We start from the raw sequence: 13920 nt of genomic DNA, 5'->3' as shown, positions 1-13920 counted from the left end.
GCCGAATCAGATTCGGAAGTTTTGCATTTTCTCTTTCGCCTTACCTATCACTACTCTTTTTAGAAATCAGATTCATATCGAATCCGGTAATCCGGTCCAATCCATTAACGGTTTACTTTTAGCGTAACGTGGACCTGTCCAAATTAGTTTTGGACTTTTAGGCTTAGTAGTAGTAGGCTATTAAACTTTTTGATTTGTATACATAAAAGAATACGTTGATAGTGGACCCTAAAATGGGCCAGAAGTTTATATATAATCTCGAAACTTCATAGAGGAGCCAAGGTTTGCCGACGCCGCCGCCATTGCCACCGCTAATAGTCGTAATCGCCACCGTTGCACTACCACCGCCACCGCACAGTCACCGCCGCTGAATACTTAGAGGTAGTTAACCTTAGCTTTACGGAATTCTCTTGTATAAACTTGGGTGCCCTAAGTACTAATTTTAGCGTGGTCGATTTTTGTTTTGATATATTTTTTTGGATTTTGAATCTCAATACAAAGTTTTTGTTGAGGCTTAAAATCGGAACTAGTGTATATATATATATATATATATATATATATATATATATATATATATATATATTGTAGTTAATATGCCGAGATGTGTGTGTGTATATATATATATGCCTGTGTATGTAGTGTATATTTTGAGCTGCATTTGCATAAATGTGCCATGGAGGAAAGTTCGTCTCTGAGTCGATGACAATTGATATGACTCGTTTCATGAGTTTGTGAAACACTTAAAAGATGCATATATTTAGTTACTGCAAACTTTCAATAATTGTACATGTTAATGAGCTTATTTCCTCGTTGCAGCATACATTTTTGCCATCATGTTCACAGTCGGGAATAATAATGGTAAGTTTTTGCCATGTCTTTCTATTTCTTTTCTACTGGGAGTATTTGTTGTAATTTATCTCTGATCAAAAGTGTTTATTTTCTATCTGGTTTTTATTTTTGTTTTTTAATTCTCTTTTTCCTTGTTAAGTCAAATAAAAAATAAAAAGAAAAAAGTTCTACATTTGATTTTTATAGACCTAGGAAAAACACATGATTGGGTCCCAATTCCCAAAGGGACATAATTTGGTGGGTGTTACCAAAATATACATTTATAAGAAAACCAGATTCCTATGCAACTAATAAATGAATATTTTGGTTATGTATATGAACAGAAACAAAAGAGTTCGTTTTACATGTGGTGTGATAATTGATACAGGTCCAATACAAAGTTTTCGCTATAAAATCTACAATATTCAATTCAAAGCCTTCTACTATGTTAATAATACCTTGCAAATTGTGCTAAATTACTAATCTGTGTTGCCATTGTTGAATGTTACTCTTAATTTTTATGAATTAGAAAACCTATGTAGTCTTGAGCATCCACAAAATGTCCAAAAAGAAAATAATAATAATTAAAAAAAGAGAAAAAAAGAAAAAGAAAAGATTCTTGATTTGGTTAAGGTTTGTCACGATAGATTGAGATTTTTGTTACTAAATGAGGGCGGTGCCATAAACTCTACTATTGCATTGCTGAATATTTTTTTTTTTTTTCATTTGATGGTAAACAATATTTTTTTTAAAAAAGTTTGATTAAACTATATGAGAAGAAGAGTCAAATCTTAGGTGGTTATATGTCTATATGCAAAGAAGATTCTTAGGTGGTTATATGTTCGTTCATAGGAAAACACCAGCTTCTGTGCTGGGATATCTTTTCTTTAGTTGATGATCTTTGAAACTTTTTGGGGTTCCATCCTAGCTGGTGTGTCATGCTTCCATCAAAGTCAAATCTCATAGCTCAGGCCCTATGCCAATGGGATTTAAAAATGGTTTTTAATGGCATGTGGATACCATCAATGTTCCTTGTTCAGTCTTGAAAGATGGTCAATGTGATTTCAGATCTCAAGTTCCATGTCTAGTTGGTTGTGTGTGTGTGTTTTATTTATTTTTATTTATTTTTTTATTTTTTATTCTTATCTCCCTCCTGTTCATAGAATACACAAATACACACACAGAGACACACACACACACATTGGGACTACATAGTTTGCGCGCGCGCACACACTTGTTGGGACTACATAGTTTGCGCGCGCACACACACATGTTGGGAGTATAGAGTTTTATGATTTTGATCCTATAAAAACCTTTCATGAAAATTCACATACCATCTTCTTTTTTCTTTTTTTTATGCACTCGAGCTTTCACGCTGTTATTTTTGGTTTCTAATTTATTTGCACATTAGATGTTGATTTTGCTGATTGGCATATATTAATTGAAATTCTTATAGAAAATTCTTTGACTCGTGAATCTGGAAGCAAGGTGCACCATGCCAATATACAAGCTTCAAAGGTGAGGTTTAGCTTCACTGAGGTGCTCATTTATTTGTTATGTGTTAAATTATGTTCATTTTGAAGTATCATGTTGTTTCTTGATATATCATACTGTAGTCTTTGTCTGATGGAAATTTAGATAGGAAAAGCATATATATAATGTCCTTGACATAACACCATGAAGTATGCATTTCACGTGTCCCCAAAAATCCGTGATTACGACTGTATCCAAAAAGTAGACAAACCTTTCACCTCCCCACTTTAAAAATTCCATCTCATTTAAATAAGATGGAATTGGGGGGGCAAGGTGTGGATCTGGAAAATCCCCACCGGTAAGAACACGACACCTAGGCAAAATGCGTCACCAATCACAGCACGCCATGTGTTGAGAGTGGCGCCCCACACTGAACGCAGACTGAACCCCTCAAAATCCAAAAGAAACGGACCAGCCCAGAAAACGTCATGTGTTACCAGAGGTCCTCCCCGCGCGAACCCCCCCCCCCCCCCACCCCACACGCACAGACCCGCACATAATATTTCCTAGCAGGGTTTGAGTACGTACCTTTCCTTTAGGAGAGGAAGAAAGATCGTACCATCTGGGCAAATGTCCATTAGTGCCCGAGGTCTATTTACATGCTAGCTAAAGTGTAATTTCAGTGAGTTTGTTCCTAGCCAGCTCTTGGGTTCTGTTGAACTTTTTCAGGTCCGTCGAAGTGCATACCTTTAGTTAAAAGCATGTGATTTTCCAGTCTACCTTTGTCTTGGTGGCTTTGGGTCTTGATTTCCAAAGCATAAGTCAAGATCTCAAGACTGGTAGAGAGAAGGAAGAAAAAGTAAAGCCTATGACTTGGATCTATTTTCATGATTTCTGTTCATGTTCTTTTGTGATTTTTCTCATTTTGCTGTATGTGACTTTAATATTATGTGCAATAATCAGTATAGACGTTATGGTTAATAATTTTGATATGTAACACATTGGATTACTTCGTTTAATCAAATGTCTTCAGCTCTCATAATGGTACTCGATAATATATTCTGGTAACTAACTCTATTATGATGAGAACATTGCATTCACTCCATTTTGTGGATATTTGTTCAAATATTATATTGATTAGTTGTGCAATTGTCATGTCTGGGTATACTTGCTGAACTGCACTGCACTGCACAATCAATTGACATTTTCTTTTAATTTCTTTGCAGGCTGTAGCTGACATAATTCGCACTACCTTGGGTCCACGATCCATGTTAAAGATGTTACTTGATGCTTCGGGAGGTATTTTAATTTTTTGTTTATATGACATAATTAAATGTTACAATACCCTTGAAACTAAACTTCTTTCGTTGCATACGTTAGAGGACAAATGCTTGATTGTTATCAAAATAAGAACTCAGATCAACTTGACCGAACTCCACAAATCCTTGTCAGATCTATTTGAGAACGACACTATTAATCCTACTATGCCATCTAATTCTATCTCGTTCATAAAGCACAGACTACTGTGCCCACCGCACACTCCAATGTCCTTAATTACCACCTGGAAGGACTTCCTTATTAAGGCTAGAAGCATTCAAACACTGTCTAGATTAAGAAAACATACATATCCAAGTTGAATGAGCAATAGATCTAAAGATGATTGGCCTGTTTAGATTTTTTCCTGCACAACAATCGTTAAAAATCTTGTTTCAGAAGTAATTCCATTAAGGACAGAGTAAAGGAAGTATGTGTTCATTTCACAATAAGGAAATCAAAATTTTTTCCCCTAATTGAAATTTGTATTACAAGTGTTAGAGGATATAAATACTAATGTGACACCCTCTGTACCGGCTTAAGCTTTTGGAGTAGATGGTTGTTAACATGGTATTAGAGCCAAAGGTCTCAGTTTCAAACCTCACTGTCACTGTAATTAAAATTGGAAAAAATAAAAATAAAAATTTGCTGGACCAAAAAGGGAGGCCACACGTGAGGGGGCGTGTTAAAGGATATAAATATTAATGTGACACCCTCTCTAACAGCTTAAGCTTTTAGAGTAGATATCTAGTTGTTAACAAAAAGAAAAGTACTAAACTACAAAAGCTAAAGTGAGGGCATTACCTCACCGTACAACTTTGGAATTGAGTAAAACCATTTCCAATAAGAGCAAAAAATGAAAGTTAAAAACCAAGGACAAAGGCAGATCTTGAGGTAGAGGGTGCCACTGATAAGGCCCCCTAGCAGGGCTAAGCCAGAACCATGTTACAACTCAAGCCATTCCTCTAATATAAAGCCAGAAGAAGCAGAAAACATTCCAAATACAATTCTTGATTCCTTAGCAACTGAAGAAAAAAGAAGAATTCCTTGATGCAATCTCTGATTTCTAGCTCTCCAAATCCCCCAAACAACTGCAGTGAAGAACATTCTGTTTATAGAATTTCTGGTTGAAGCCTAGCTGAAAGAAGTAGCACACCAATGCAACAACTGATCAAAGGAAGAAACAGAAGACAATCCTCCCTGCAAAAACAAAGATCTACTTCCACACTTCCTGGGCAAATGAACAGCCCCAAAACATATGACCGAGTCATGATTTGCCATGCACTTATGGCAGATTGGTGCTACTTGGATCCCCCCTTTTCTGCAAATTAACAAGAGTAGGAACTTTGTCCAAAATCATCAAAGTGGTTGTAGCTGCGGCCCTTGGTCTCCCCTGTTCCGTACAAAGCTTATGCCATGGGACTATAGGCTGCTTTATTCTAATATGATCCCAAACAGAATACAAAGAACACTTCCTTTTCTTCCACACTATAGCATCTTCATCATTAGAAATATTGGCTGCAGAGATGAGACACCAGACATCTTCAGCAATAAAAATGAATAATTTCCTGTAAAGATGAATCTTTCCTCTAGCTATTGATACATGATCTTGCTTTGTTTCTTTACTCTTATTTCGCTTTTATGTTATCGTGATCGATATTTATCGGGTTGTTGACAGGAATTGTTGTCACTAATGATGGGAACGCCATTCTGCGGGAGTTAGATATTGCTCACCCAGCTGCTAAGGTAAGCAACACATTTTTAATGAAGATATGACTTCACTATGGTTTGCATGTCAACGGTTCATTCTCATTTTGTTCTCTCTCGATTGCCTTTCACCTTTTACCTTTTTTTATTTTTTTTATTTTTTATTTTTTATTTTTTATTTATTTTTAAAAATGCCTTTTGAAATTCTATACCTGTCATTAGGGTTTTGGTACATGTTATTGAGCTCAACATTCTTGTCTTCCCACCAAAGGGCCATAGCCCAGCTGGTATAACCTCTCCTCCCTCAAAGAGGGTGGTGAGGGGTTCGAGCCCCATGATGGGCAATTTTGGGTTGTGTGTATGAGTATTTATCTAAACCAAAATTAAAAAAAAAAAAATTCTCGTCTTCCCTTTATTTAATATATATATATATATATATATTGTATTTGACCTGTTGGTGGTTTCATTATTTATTTATTTATTTATAAAACTTCATTGTTTCTAACTGTTGCCTTTCTATATGAGATGCAGTCTATGATTGAATTAAGTCGCACACAGGACGAAGAAGTAGGTGATGGGACGACTTCAGTCATTATTCTTGGTATGCCCTTGTCTACTATCTTTTGATGTGGCAACAGATTAAACCTTGCTTTATATTTTAAGATCATTGGGGTACCTTGAGACAGATTTATTGTTTTACTGTTAAGATGTATTTGATGGTTGAATGTCTCATGGGTATGGGTTCTTGATTCTGTCTGTAAAATGATATTGTCTGGCTCATGGCAGGCAACATACTTGTTGCTGCCTACTCTATAAGCTCCTTTTTGCATATGCTTTACTGTATTTGACCTGATATTGGTCCTGGCTTTGTGTGGTGTTGGTTGAATTCTGATTTATCCTGTATCACAGTAGTTTTAAAGGGTGCCTGATATGGGACTCGAACTAGCATTTCTCATTGTTGTCTGCCCAAGCTTTTACCATTGCATTAAAAAATAAATAATTAAAATTAAAATGGTCTCTGTTAACCAAATCCATTTTTTAACAAGGGGATGGCATGAACCATAAGTTTGAAATGTTGTTAAGTTTCAAAGATGTATCATTCTATTCACTACTGATTGTTAACGCGAACATTTGTTCTAGCTGGTGAGATGCTTCACGTTGCTGAAGCTTTCATTGACAAGAAATATCATCCTACAGTCATTTGCCGAGGTAATATTTCAGTTCTCTGGAAGGTGCTTCTTGGTGAATTTTTATTTTTTATTTTTACTCTTTTTTATTTTATTTCCATTGACTTTAAGTCTTTAATATTAATTTGTTTTTTTTCAGCTTACAATAAAGCTCTTGAGGATGCTATTGCTGCTCTTGACAAGATTGCTATGCCTATTGATGTGAATGACCGTAAGTTATGACAGTACTAAGTACTTGTTTGATATTTGATTCTTTAATACATCTGACATGATTATATTCCTCCATGGACTGTTTTCTTAGGAATTGTTCCTTGTATATCAATTTTGATGCTAAAATGTGGTTCTATTTTTCACTTAATGATTGAGCTTGTAAGTCATTGGATAGTAAAGCATAATAATGGGAAGGTATGTTGATATCTTCTGATTAATGGAAATATCTGAAATACTGAAAATTGAAAGGTGATATCAATCTATTCTACAAATGTTGAACTCTTACTGTAATCAAATGAAAGTTTAATTTTTCTTGTATTTTTTCTCCTCATTTTGCGAACTGTTGTGGAAATAATTTCCTGCTTCCTTTGACAGGGGTAACAATGATGGGGTTAGTGAAGAGTTGTATCGGCACAAAATTTACTAGTCAATTTGGGGATCTAATTGCTGTAAGTATTCTCTATCAATTTTGATTCCGAGGTCCTTATATGTTATTCTCATGAAGGTTAAACATTCATTTTTTACTACAATATTTAAAGAGAAAGCCCATTTCTATTGACGCCTCTGTTTTTAACAAGAAGTATCTTAAAAAAAGCCCATTTTTATTGACGCTTTGTGGTGTTGGTTAATGTGTCCAAGTGGCTGAAATCTTTTCGAATTTGTCCATAGATTGTTTGATTTTGTGATATGCTTTCTTGTTCTCTGACCTTACATTATGTTATTATAAGAGGCCATTACAGTGCTGGTACTGCCTTGCGGGGTGCTGGGGATTGAAAGACCAGATACTGCCATAACCTTGGTATTCTGGCAGTGCATGAAGCAGTGGCCCCTATATATATATATATGTATGTTTGTATGCATATATCAAATTGGTCTCTAATCATAAGGTGCATTTGATCTCTTATTGGTTCTCTATGGTCAACTCAGGAGTTAGCACTTGATGCTACAACAACTGTTGGTGTGGACCTTGGTCAAGGACTGCGAGAAGTGGACATTAAGAAGTACATAAAAGTTGAGAAAGTTCCTGGCGGCCAGTTGGAAGATTCTAAGGTTCTTAAAGGTGTTATGTTTAACAAAGATGTTGTTGCACCTGGAAAAATGAGAAGAAAAATTGTCAATCCTCGTATCATTTTACTTGATTGCCCTCTTGAGTATAAAAAAGGGGAGAATCAAACAAATGCAGAGCTGATCAGAGAAGAAGACTGGGGAGTCCTTCTAAAAATGGAGGAAGAATACATTGAGAATCTTTGCACACAAATACTGAAGTTTAAACCTGGCTTGGTCATAACAGAAAAAGGGCTTAGTGATCTGGCATGCCATTACTTTAGTAAAGCTGGAGTCAGCGCGATCAGGAGATTGAGGAAGACAGACAACAACAGAATTGCCAAAGCATGTGGGGCTGTCATTGTAAATAGACCAGATGAACTTCAAGAATCAGACATAGGAACTGGGGCTGGACTTTTTGAGGTTAAAAAAATTGGAGACGAATTCTTTACATTCATCGTTGAATGCAGAGACCCAAAAGCATGCACCGTTCTTTTACGAGGTGCTAGTAAGGATCTTCTGAATGAAGTGGAAAGAAACTTGCAGGTATGATTTTTTAAATGATACTCAAAAGTTTCTCATGAATTTGGATTAATGGGTTGCTGAAGCTTCTCTGTTTTTCATAGGATGCTATGTCTGTGGCGAGAAACATCATTAAGAATCCAAAACTTGTTCCTGGTGGTGGTGCTACAGAGTTAACTGTGTCCGCTACGCTGAAACAGAAGAGTTCATCTATTGAAGGCATTGAAAAGGTAGATATTATTTCATGTGCTTCTCTTCTGATTGAGGTTAATAAATTCATTGATCAAAATTTTTTATGTAGATATTTAGTAACCGGAGTGTGGTTTATTTACCATTCGTTTGTATTTATTTATTTATTTTATGTCCAAGTTTTTATTTGGCTGTGAAACAGTGGCCTTATGAAGCTGCTGCAGTAGCTTTTGAGGCTATACCGCGAACTTTGGCACAGAATTGTGGGGTCAATGTAATTAGGACTATGACTGCCCTGCAGGGGAAGGCAAGATTCCCATCCATTTATTTTCTTATATATTTCTGCATGTTTTACTTTAACATGGTGATATAAGTATGCTCTTGAATGCCATTAGTTTTATTTTAAAATAGTGATTAAAAACTAATGACATCCTAGCCTTCCATCTCGAAATTGGATGTTCAATGAGCTTATTTATTTATGTTAGATATATATATTGTTATTCTTCTGCAGCATGCAAATGGAGAAAATGCATGGATTGGAATAGATGGGAATACTGGTGCAATTACGGACATGCAAGAGCGAAAGGTATTACGTTTCCTTTTTTTATTTTTTCTTATTCACTTGCTGGTTGGTACTTGGGCCTTGACATCTTATTTATATATATATGAATGCTGTATGGTGCATGTTACTAAGTGTGTGGATGTTTTCTCATCTTATTAGATCTGGGATGCTTATAATGTGAAGGCACAAACCTTTAAGACAGCCATTGAGGCTGCTTGCATGCTTCTTAGGATTGATGATATTGTAAGTGGAATCAAGAAGAAGCAAGCTCCGGGAGCTGGCCAAGGTCCATCCAAGCCTACAATTGAGCAAGAAGGAGATGCAGACAATGAGCAAATACTCCCTGACTGAATATATCACGACCATTAAGCTTGAGGCATATTAAGTTGTGTATTCAAAGAGATGACCAAAGTATTCGATAGAACTTGTCCCTTGTAAGTTTCGGTGCAGTTTCTTTGAGGTTTTTGTCATCTTTTCATGCCCAGTCTTTGCCACCTCTTTTGTGTTGGTTCCTTTTTGAAAAAAACTGTGATGTGATTGGTACAAATCTTCTATAAGGTGTAATATTTGTGCTGAATTATCGCGTTTAGTATAATGTAATTTCCTCGATTTTTTTTTGGTTTGGAAATATGATGCTGTCATAATGTTGTTATGTTTGTACTGGATTGTTATGCTCACTGATTTAGTTGTCCACTTCCTTTAGGAAGACAGCCCCTAGTTCGGTTATCTAAATGATATATACCTATGCTGATATGTTTCATTCTGAACTTCAACTTTAGTTTGAAGGGAAATGTTGAGTCAAAAGCACCAATATAGAGTTTTTATTATAATTTACTGTTTTGGTACGTAATGTATTATTATTTATCTACGAACCTTTTTTGAAGAAGAAGTGAGATGTCACTTGAACTGAAGTGTCAAAGGGAATTCTTCTGATGAGGGTTGCTTATAGCTGGAAGGGACGGTGCTCAGGCTGAGGGGGAGGACGCGGATTGCGATTTTCTCTCTCGGAAACGAGATTAGGGTTAAGGTGGTGTGGAAATTAGGTTTGGTTTCTTGCCATATTATTATCCTCCAGCTATTCTGAATTCAGATGGGAAGATCTTGGTGTGTTAGGTGGTGCCGGAGAGATTCAGACATGGTGTGGATTATCAACCACAAATAAGAAAGCTGCATTCTTTTTGGGCACTTAACAAACTAGTTCTGGTTGTTCTTTTCCTTCCTAGTTTGTTCAATTGAATATAAAAAAACAAAAGATAAACATATAGGTAGATGTTGTCATATTGCATTCATTGCCATTGCTTTGAGGTAATACACCCTAAACCAAGCCAATCCAATTCTTTTAGGTACCTCTTCGGACGACGACATTGTAGAAATAAGTATGTTGTTGGTTTTGCGATGTCAATTTTTTTTTTTTTTTTGGACGGTGGTTGTGTCGGGTATCTTAGAATGCCTCATAATCCATTGCTAGGCCTCAGGGGATCCAAACTCTTGACTTCGAAAGTATGGATACAGATAAAACCATTTTTTAAAAAAAAAATAGGACATGAATACAGTATAAATAAGTCAAAAAATAATAAAATAATATATTATTATATATATATAGATAATAAAATTTCTTCATTTTATTCATATCAACATGAATGAAATAATTAAATTGGAGCTTAGAGAATTTTTTTTGTTATTTTTGTTTTCTTAAAATTTATATTATTTTTCTCATTAACTCTGTTGCGCTTGCATTTTTCTACCCCAAGTTCCTCCTAAGAGAGCTAACTATGAGTATCCTAAGAAAGCATACAAGTCTAAAGGGAGCGAGCCCTTCTAAATTTGGGTGCAAGTGTAAACCTTCTTCCTTATTCGGTTTACTTGCAACTTGGATTAGGAGAATTGAAGTCTACCTCAATTATTCTCCAATTAGTAGATAGGTCAACCAAGCAGTCTTGTGGGATCATCGAAGATGTGATCATCAAAGTAGATAAATTCTACTTCCTGGTGGATTTTATTGTGCTAGATATCGAGCCAGTTCCAGAGCCAAGGAGGCACATTCCAATGATCATTGGTTGTCCTTTCCTTGCGATAGCAAATGCATGCATAAATTATAGGATTAACGTCATGGACTTATCTTTTGGCAATATGAAGGTTCGTTTAAATATTTTCAATGACAATCAATGCCCTTCAAACAATAGTAATTGTTTTCTTGTCGATGACATCAATGAATGTGTTGAAGAGATGACTCCATTTACCTTAACAAAACATCCACTGGAAGCATGCCTATCTTACTTTGATGCCGAGTCATTTGATGTTGAGAAAAACATTAAAGAGGTGAATTCCATGCTTGATATAGCCAATATGCACAACATTCCACCATGGAAGATTTCTATTGAGCCACTTCCACCATTGTCAAGTGAACCACCTATACCATCTTTGGAGTCTCCCCCTGTAATACCCCTAATTTTAAAAGGATAGTATTGGTATTTTAATTTAGTATTTTGTTGCATTTTTTTAATTATTTAATTGTTTTGTTGCTTGGTTATTTGAGTTAATTGTTTTATTTGATTTAATTGATTACTTGAATTAATTGATTTATTTGATTTAGTTAATTACTTGAATTAATTGAATTATTGGATTTAATTAATTATTTGAATTAATTAGCTTATTTGATTTAATTGCATTCTTTGATTTAATTGACTTAAATTATTTGATGTAATTATTTAATAATGTAAAATAAGTTGAATGAGTTTTTTAAAACAATACGTTAGTTACTTATGATTCTCTAAGAAGTCAGTAAGTGTAGCCGACATGGATTAACTTAGGGTGTTATATCTATGGGCCGACTAGGATTTTACATTAGGGCTCTGGCTCTAATTAAACAAGGATTAGGGTTTAGTGTTTTAAGCCTATAAATATTGTTATTACAGTGGTTAGGGTTTTAGAAACGTAAGCATAATTCTGAAAAACAGAGAGACGGTGAGATACAGAGCAACACAGAGAAATATAGGAGAGGAAGGCTAGGTTTTGGTCTAGACTAAGGTTGGACCACGGAGGAGGAAGGAGGAGTTGTTCGTAGGTGAAACCAAGAGCAATAGAGGTGGAACATCAGTCGGGGATTTCGTCAGAAAATTCAGAGACTGTGGATTAGAGTTTTAAGACTGAAACTCAAGGCAAGTCTCTGTTCTACTCTTTCCCTTTAATCTATGTTCTGTGCATGCCTAGGTAGACTCTAGGGATTAAAATAAAGCTAAAATACATCTTTGATGCATCTTTAATCATTATGTAATTCCATTGAAATAATCTGTTCTGAGTTGTTTTAAAAGTTCAGTCTAAAATCTTGCTGCCGTTGCTTGCAAACTTATATTTCAATTTAAGTTTTGGTTGTATATTATGGTCTAATGATCAAACTGGAACTAGGATGGACATTAAAACATGTAATAAAAATTACTACAGAGACTGCAAGTACTACCGGAGGCGAGGAAGAAGACTGAGAATGGACTACGGCTCTTAGAGGTGAGACTAGGCTCCAAAAAGGGAGGGAGCCTGCTCCCACCAAGCTAGAGCCGGCTCTCTAAGGTTGAGAGCCGGCTCTCAACAGCCTAGAGCTGGCTCCCAAGGGTGGGAAGCCGGCCCTCCTTGTAACAGAGCAGCCTCTTAAGTTTAAGAGCCTGCTCTCTCCTTTAAAAAGCGTAAAAACTATTTTTTTAAGGTCTGTTTGGCTGAACTGGGTTTTTCTAAAACTGTTTAAAGGCTACTGGATGGTGTAATTCATTGCTAAAGACTTATAAAAATGTTGGGAAGCATGTTTACATTTAAATATGGAGGATGGAATTAACTTATGGTTAACCAATGAACCCGTATATGGAAGATTGGATAAATAACTTAAATTGCCTACTGTTTTAGCAATTTTTATTTCTCAGCACGATCTTAAATTATGAATCATGTTTTAGTTATGATATGTGCATATAATTGTTTAAATATATGTCTGCTTGGATGGAATTAACTAATGTTGAAGCCTGTTATACATTACATCAGTTATGGTACTGTTTGGAGGAGTTGTTTTCGTAATTTAACTTTATCAGTTTCAAGGACCAGTATATGGTTTCTAAATCTTATATTGGATGCATAATTTGGTTATACACATGTTAAACTAAATTTATGCTTATTTTGGGATATGGTTGATGAATGTTTATATTGTTTAGTCAACTATGTTAACTGGAGGATTGTATGCATCGGTATGGGACGGTGGCATACTAGGTAAGGTTTAGCTCAGACACTAAGCCTACCTAATATGGATTGAGGTTCGGATTAACAATAAAAGTTAAGTCCGACTTCTATTGGTGTCAGGTCAATAAATCACCAAATGACATAACTTGGTTTTCTAGGATGGATTGTTATACATATATCAAGCCATATACCAGTTGGATGATATCTTGTATTAGGAGGACACGGACTTTATATATTTATGTTATGGTGCCATGGTATGAGCTTGAGTCTCAGGACCATGGTTAGGTTGCGTATATTGCCTAGGATGGATAGGTGGACAGTAGTTGCTGTTCCCTGGTAGGTCTAGGTACACATGACCACATTATGTGCGATTTGTATGGTATCTCTACTCAAGCTGAGACAGACCTATTGGACTAGTGAGCGTCTTATAATATGTACTTATACATATATGAACTACTCTAGATATTGTTAAGTCTATCTAGGATGTATCTGCGTATCAGATTCCTATTTGGATCGTAGTAGAATAGGACTTGCATGTGGGCCTGACCCACTCTCCTATTTTTCAGGTGCTCGTTAGTTCCAGGGTTAGAGCTTAATCGTGCAGAGTAGATACGGACTTCTATTCCTCCGACTACGTAGGACTACTATCTTATTTAGCTCTGGATTTGG

At 35.7% G+C, this 13920-nt stretch overlaps 1 protein-coding gene across 1 annotated transcript; it reads left to right on the top strand.

The window, feature by feature from the left end:
• Positions 1 to 219: 219 nt before the first annotated feature.
• LOC132283947 (T-complex protein 1 subunit gamma) lies at positions 220 to 9664 on the top strand. Its single transcript, XM_059785994.1, has 14 exons — positions 220 to 381; positions 817 to 858; positions 2285 to 2346; positions 3528 to 3600; positions 5294 to 5361; positions 5854 to 5923; positions 6463 to 6531; positions 6649 to 6720; positions 7095 to 7168; positions 7647 to 8309; positions 8390 to 8515; positions 8677 to 8781; positions 8986 to 9060; positions 9196 to 9664. The coding sequence occupies exons 2-14, from the start codon at positions 834 to 836 to the stop codon at positions 9385 to 9387; spliced, it is 1674 nt and encodes a 557-aa protein (XP_059641977.1). The 5' UTR covers positions 220 to 381; positions 817 to 833; the 3' UTR covers positions 9388 to 9664.
• The last annotated feature ends 4256 nt before the right edge of the window (positions 9665 to 13920 follow it).

This window comes from Cornus florida, unplaced genomic scaffold (genome assembly GCF_030987335.1).
Source record: "Cornus florida cultivar Cherokee Brave unplaced genomic scaffold, ASM3098733v1 CherokeeBrave_3.0.0_Hap2_Chr11, whole genome shotgun sequence".
NCBI classification, from domain to species: Eukaryota; Viridiplantae; Streptophyta; class Magnoliopsida; order Cornales; family Cornaceae; genus Cornus; species Cornus florida.
Note: the sequence above shows the minus strand (reverse complement) of the source record. Positions and strands in the feature narration are given on the sequence as shown.

Coding starts and splice junctions, on each gene's coding strand:
- LOC132283947 (XM_059785994.1), top strand. CDS start 834: ATGTTCACAGTCGGGAATAATAATG. Junction 2,347..3,527: donor CCAATATACAAGCTTCAAAG/GTGAGGTTTAGC, acceptor ATTTCTTTGCAG/GCTGTAGCTGACATAATTCG. Junction 5,924..6,462: donor GACTTCAGTCATTATTCTTG/GTATGCCCTTGT, acceptor CATTTGTTCTAG/CTGGTGAGATGCTTCACGTT.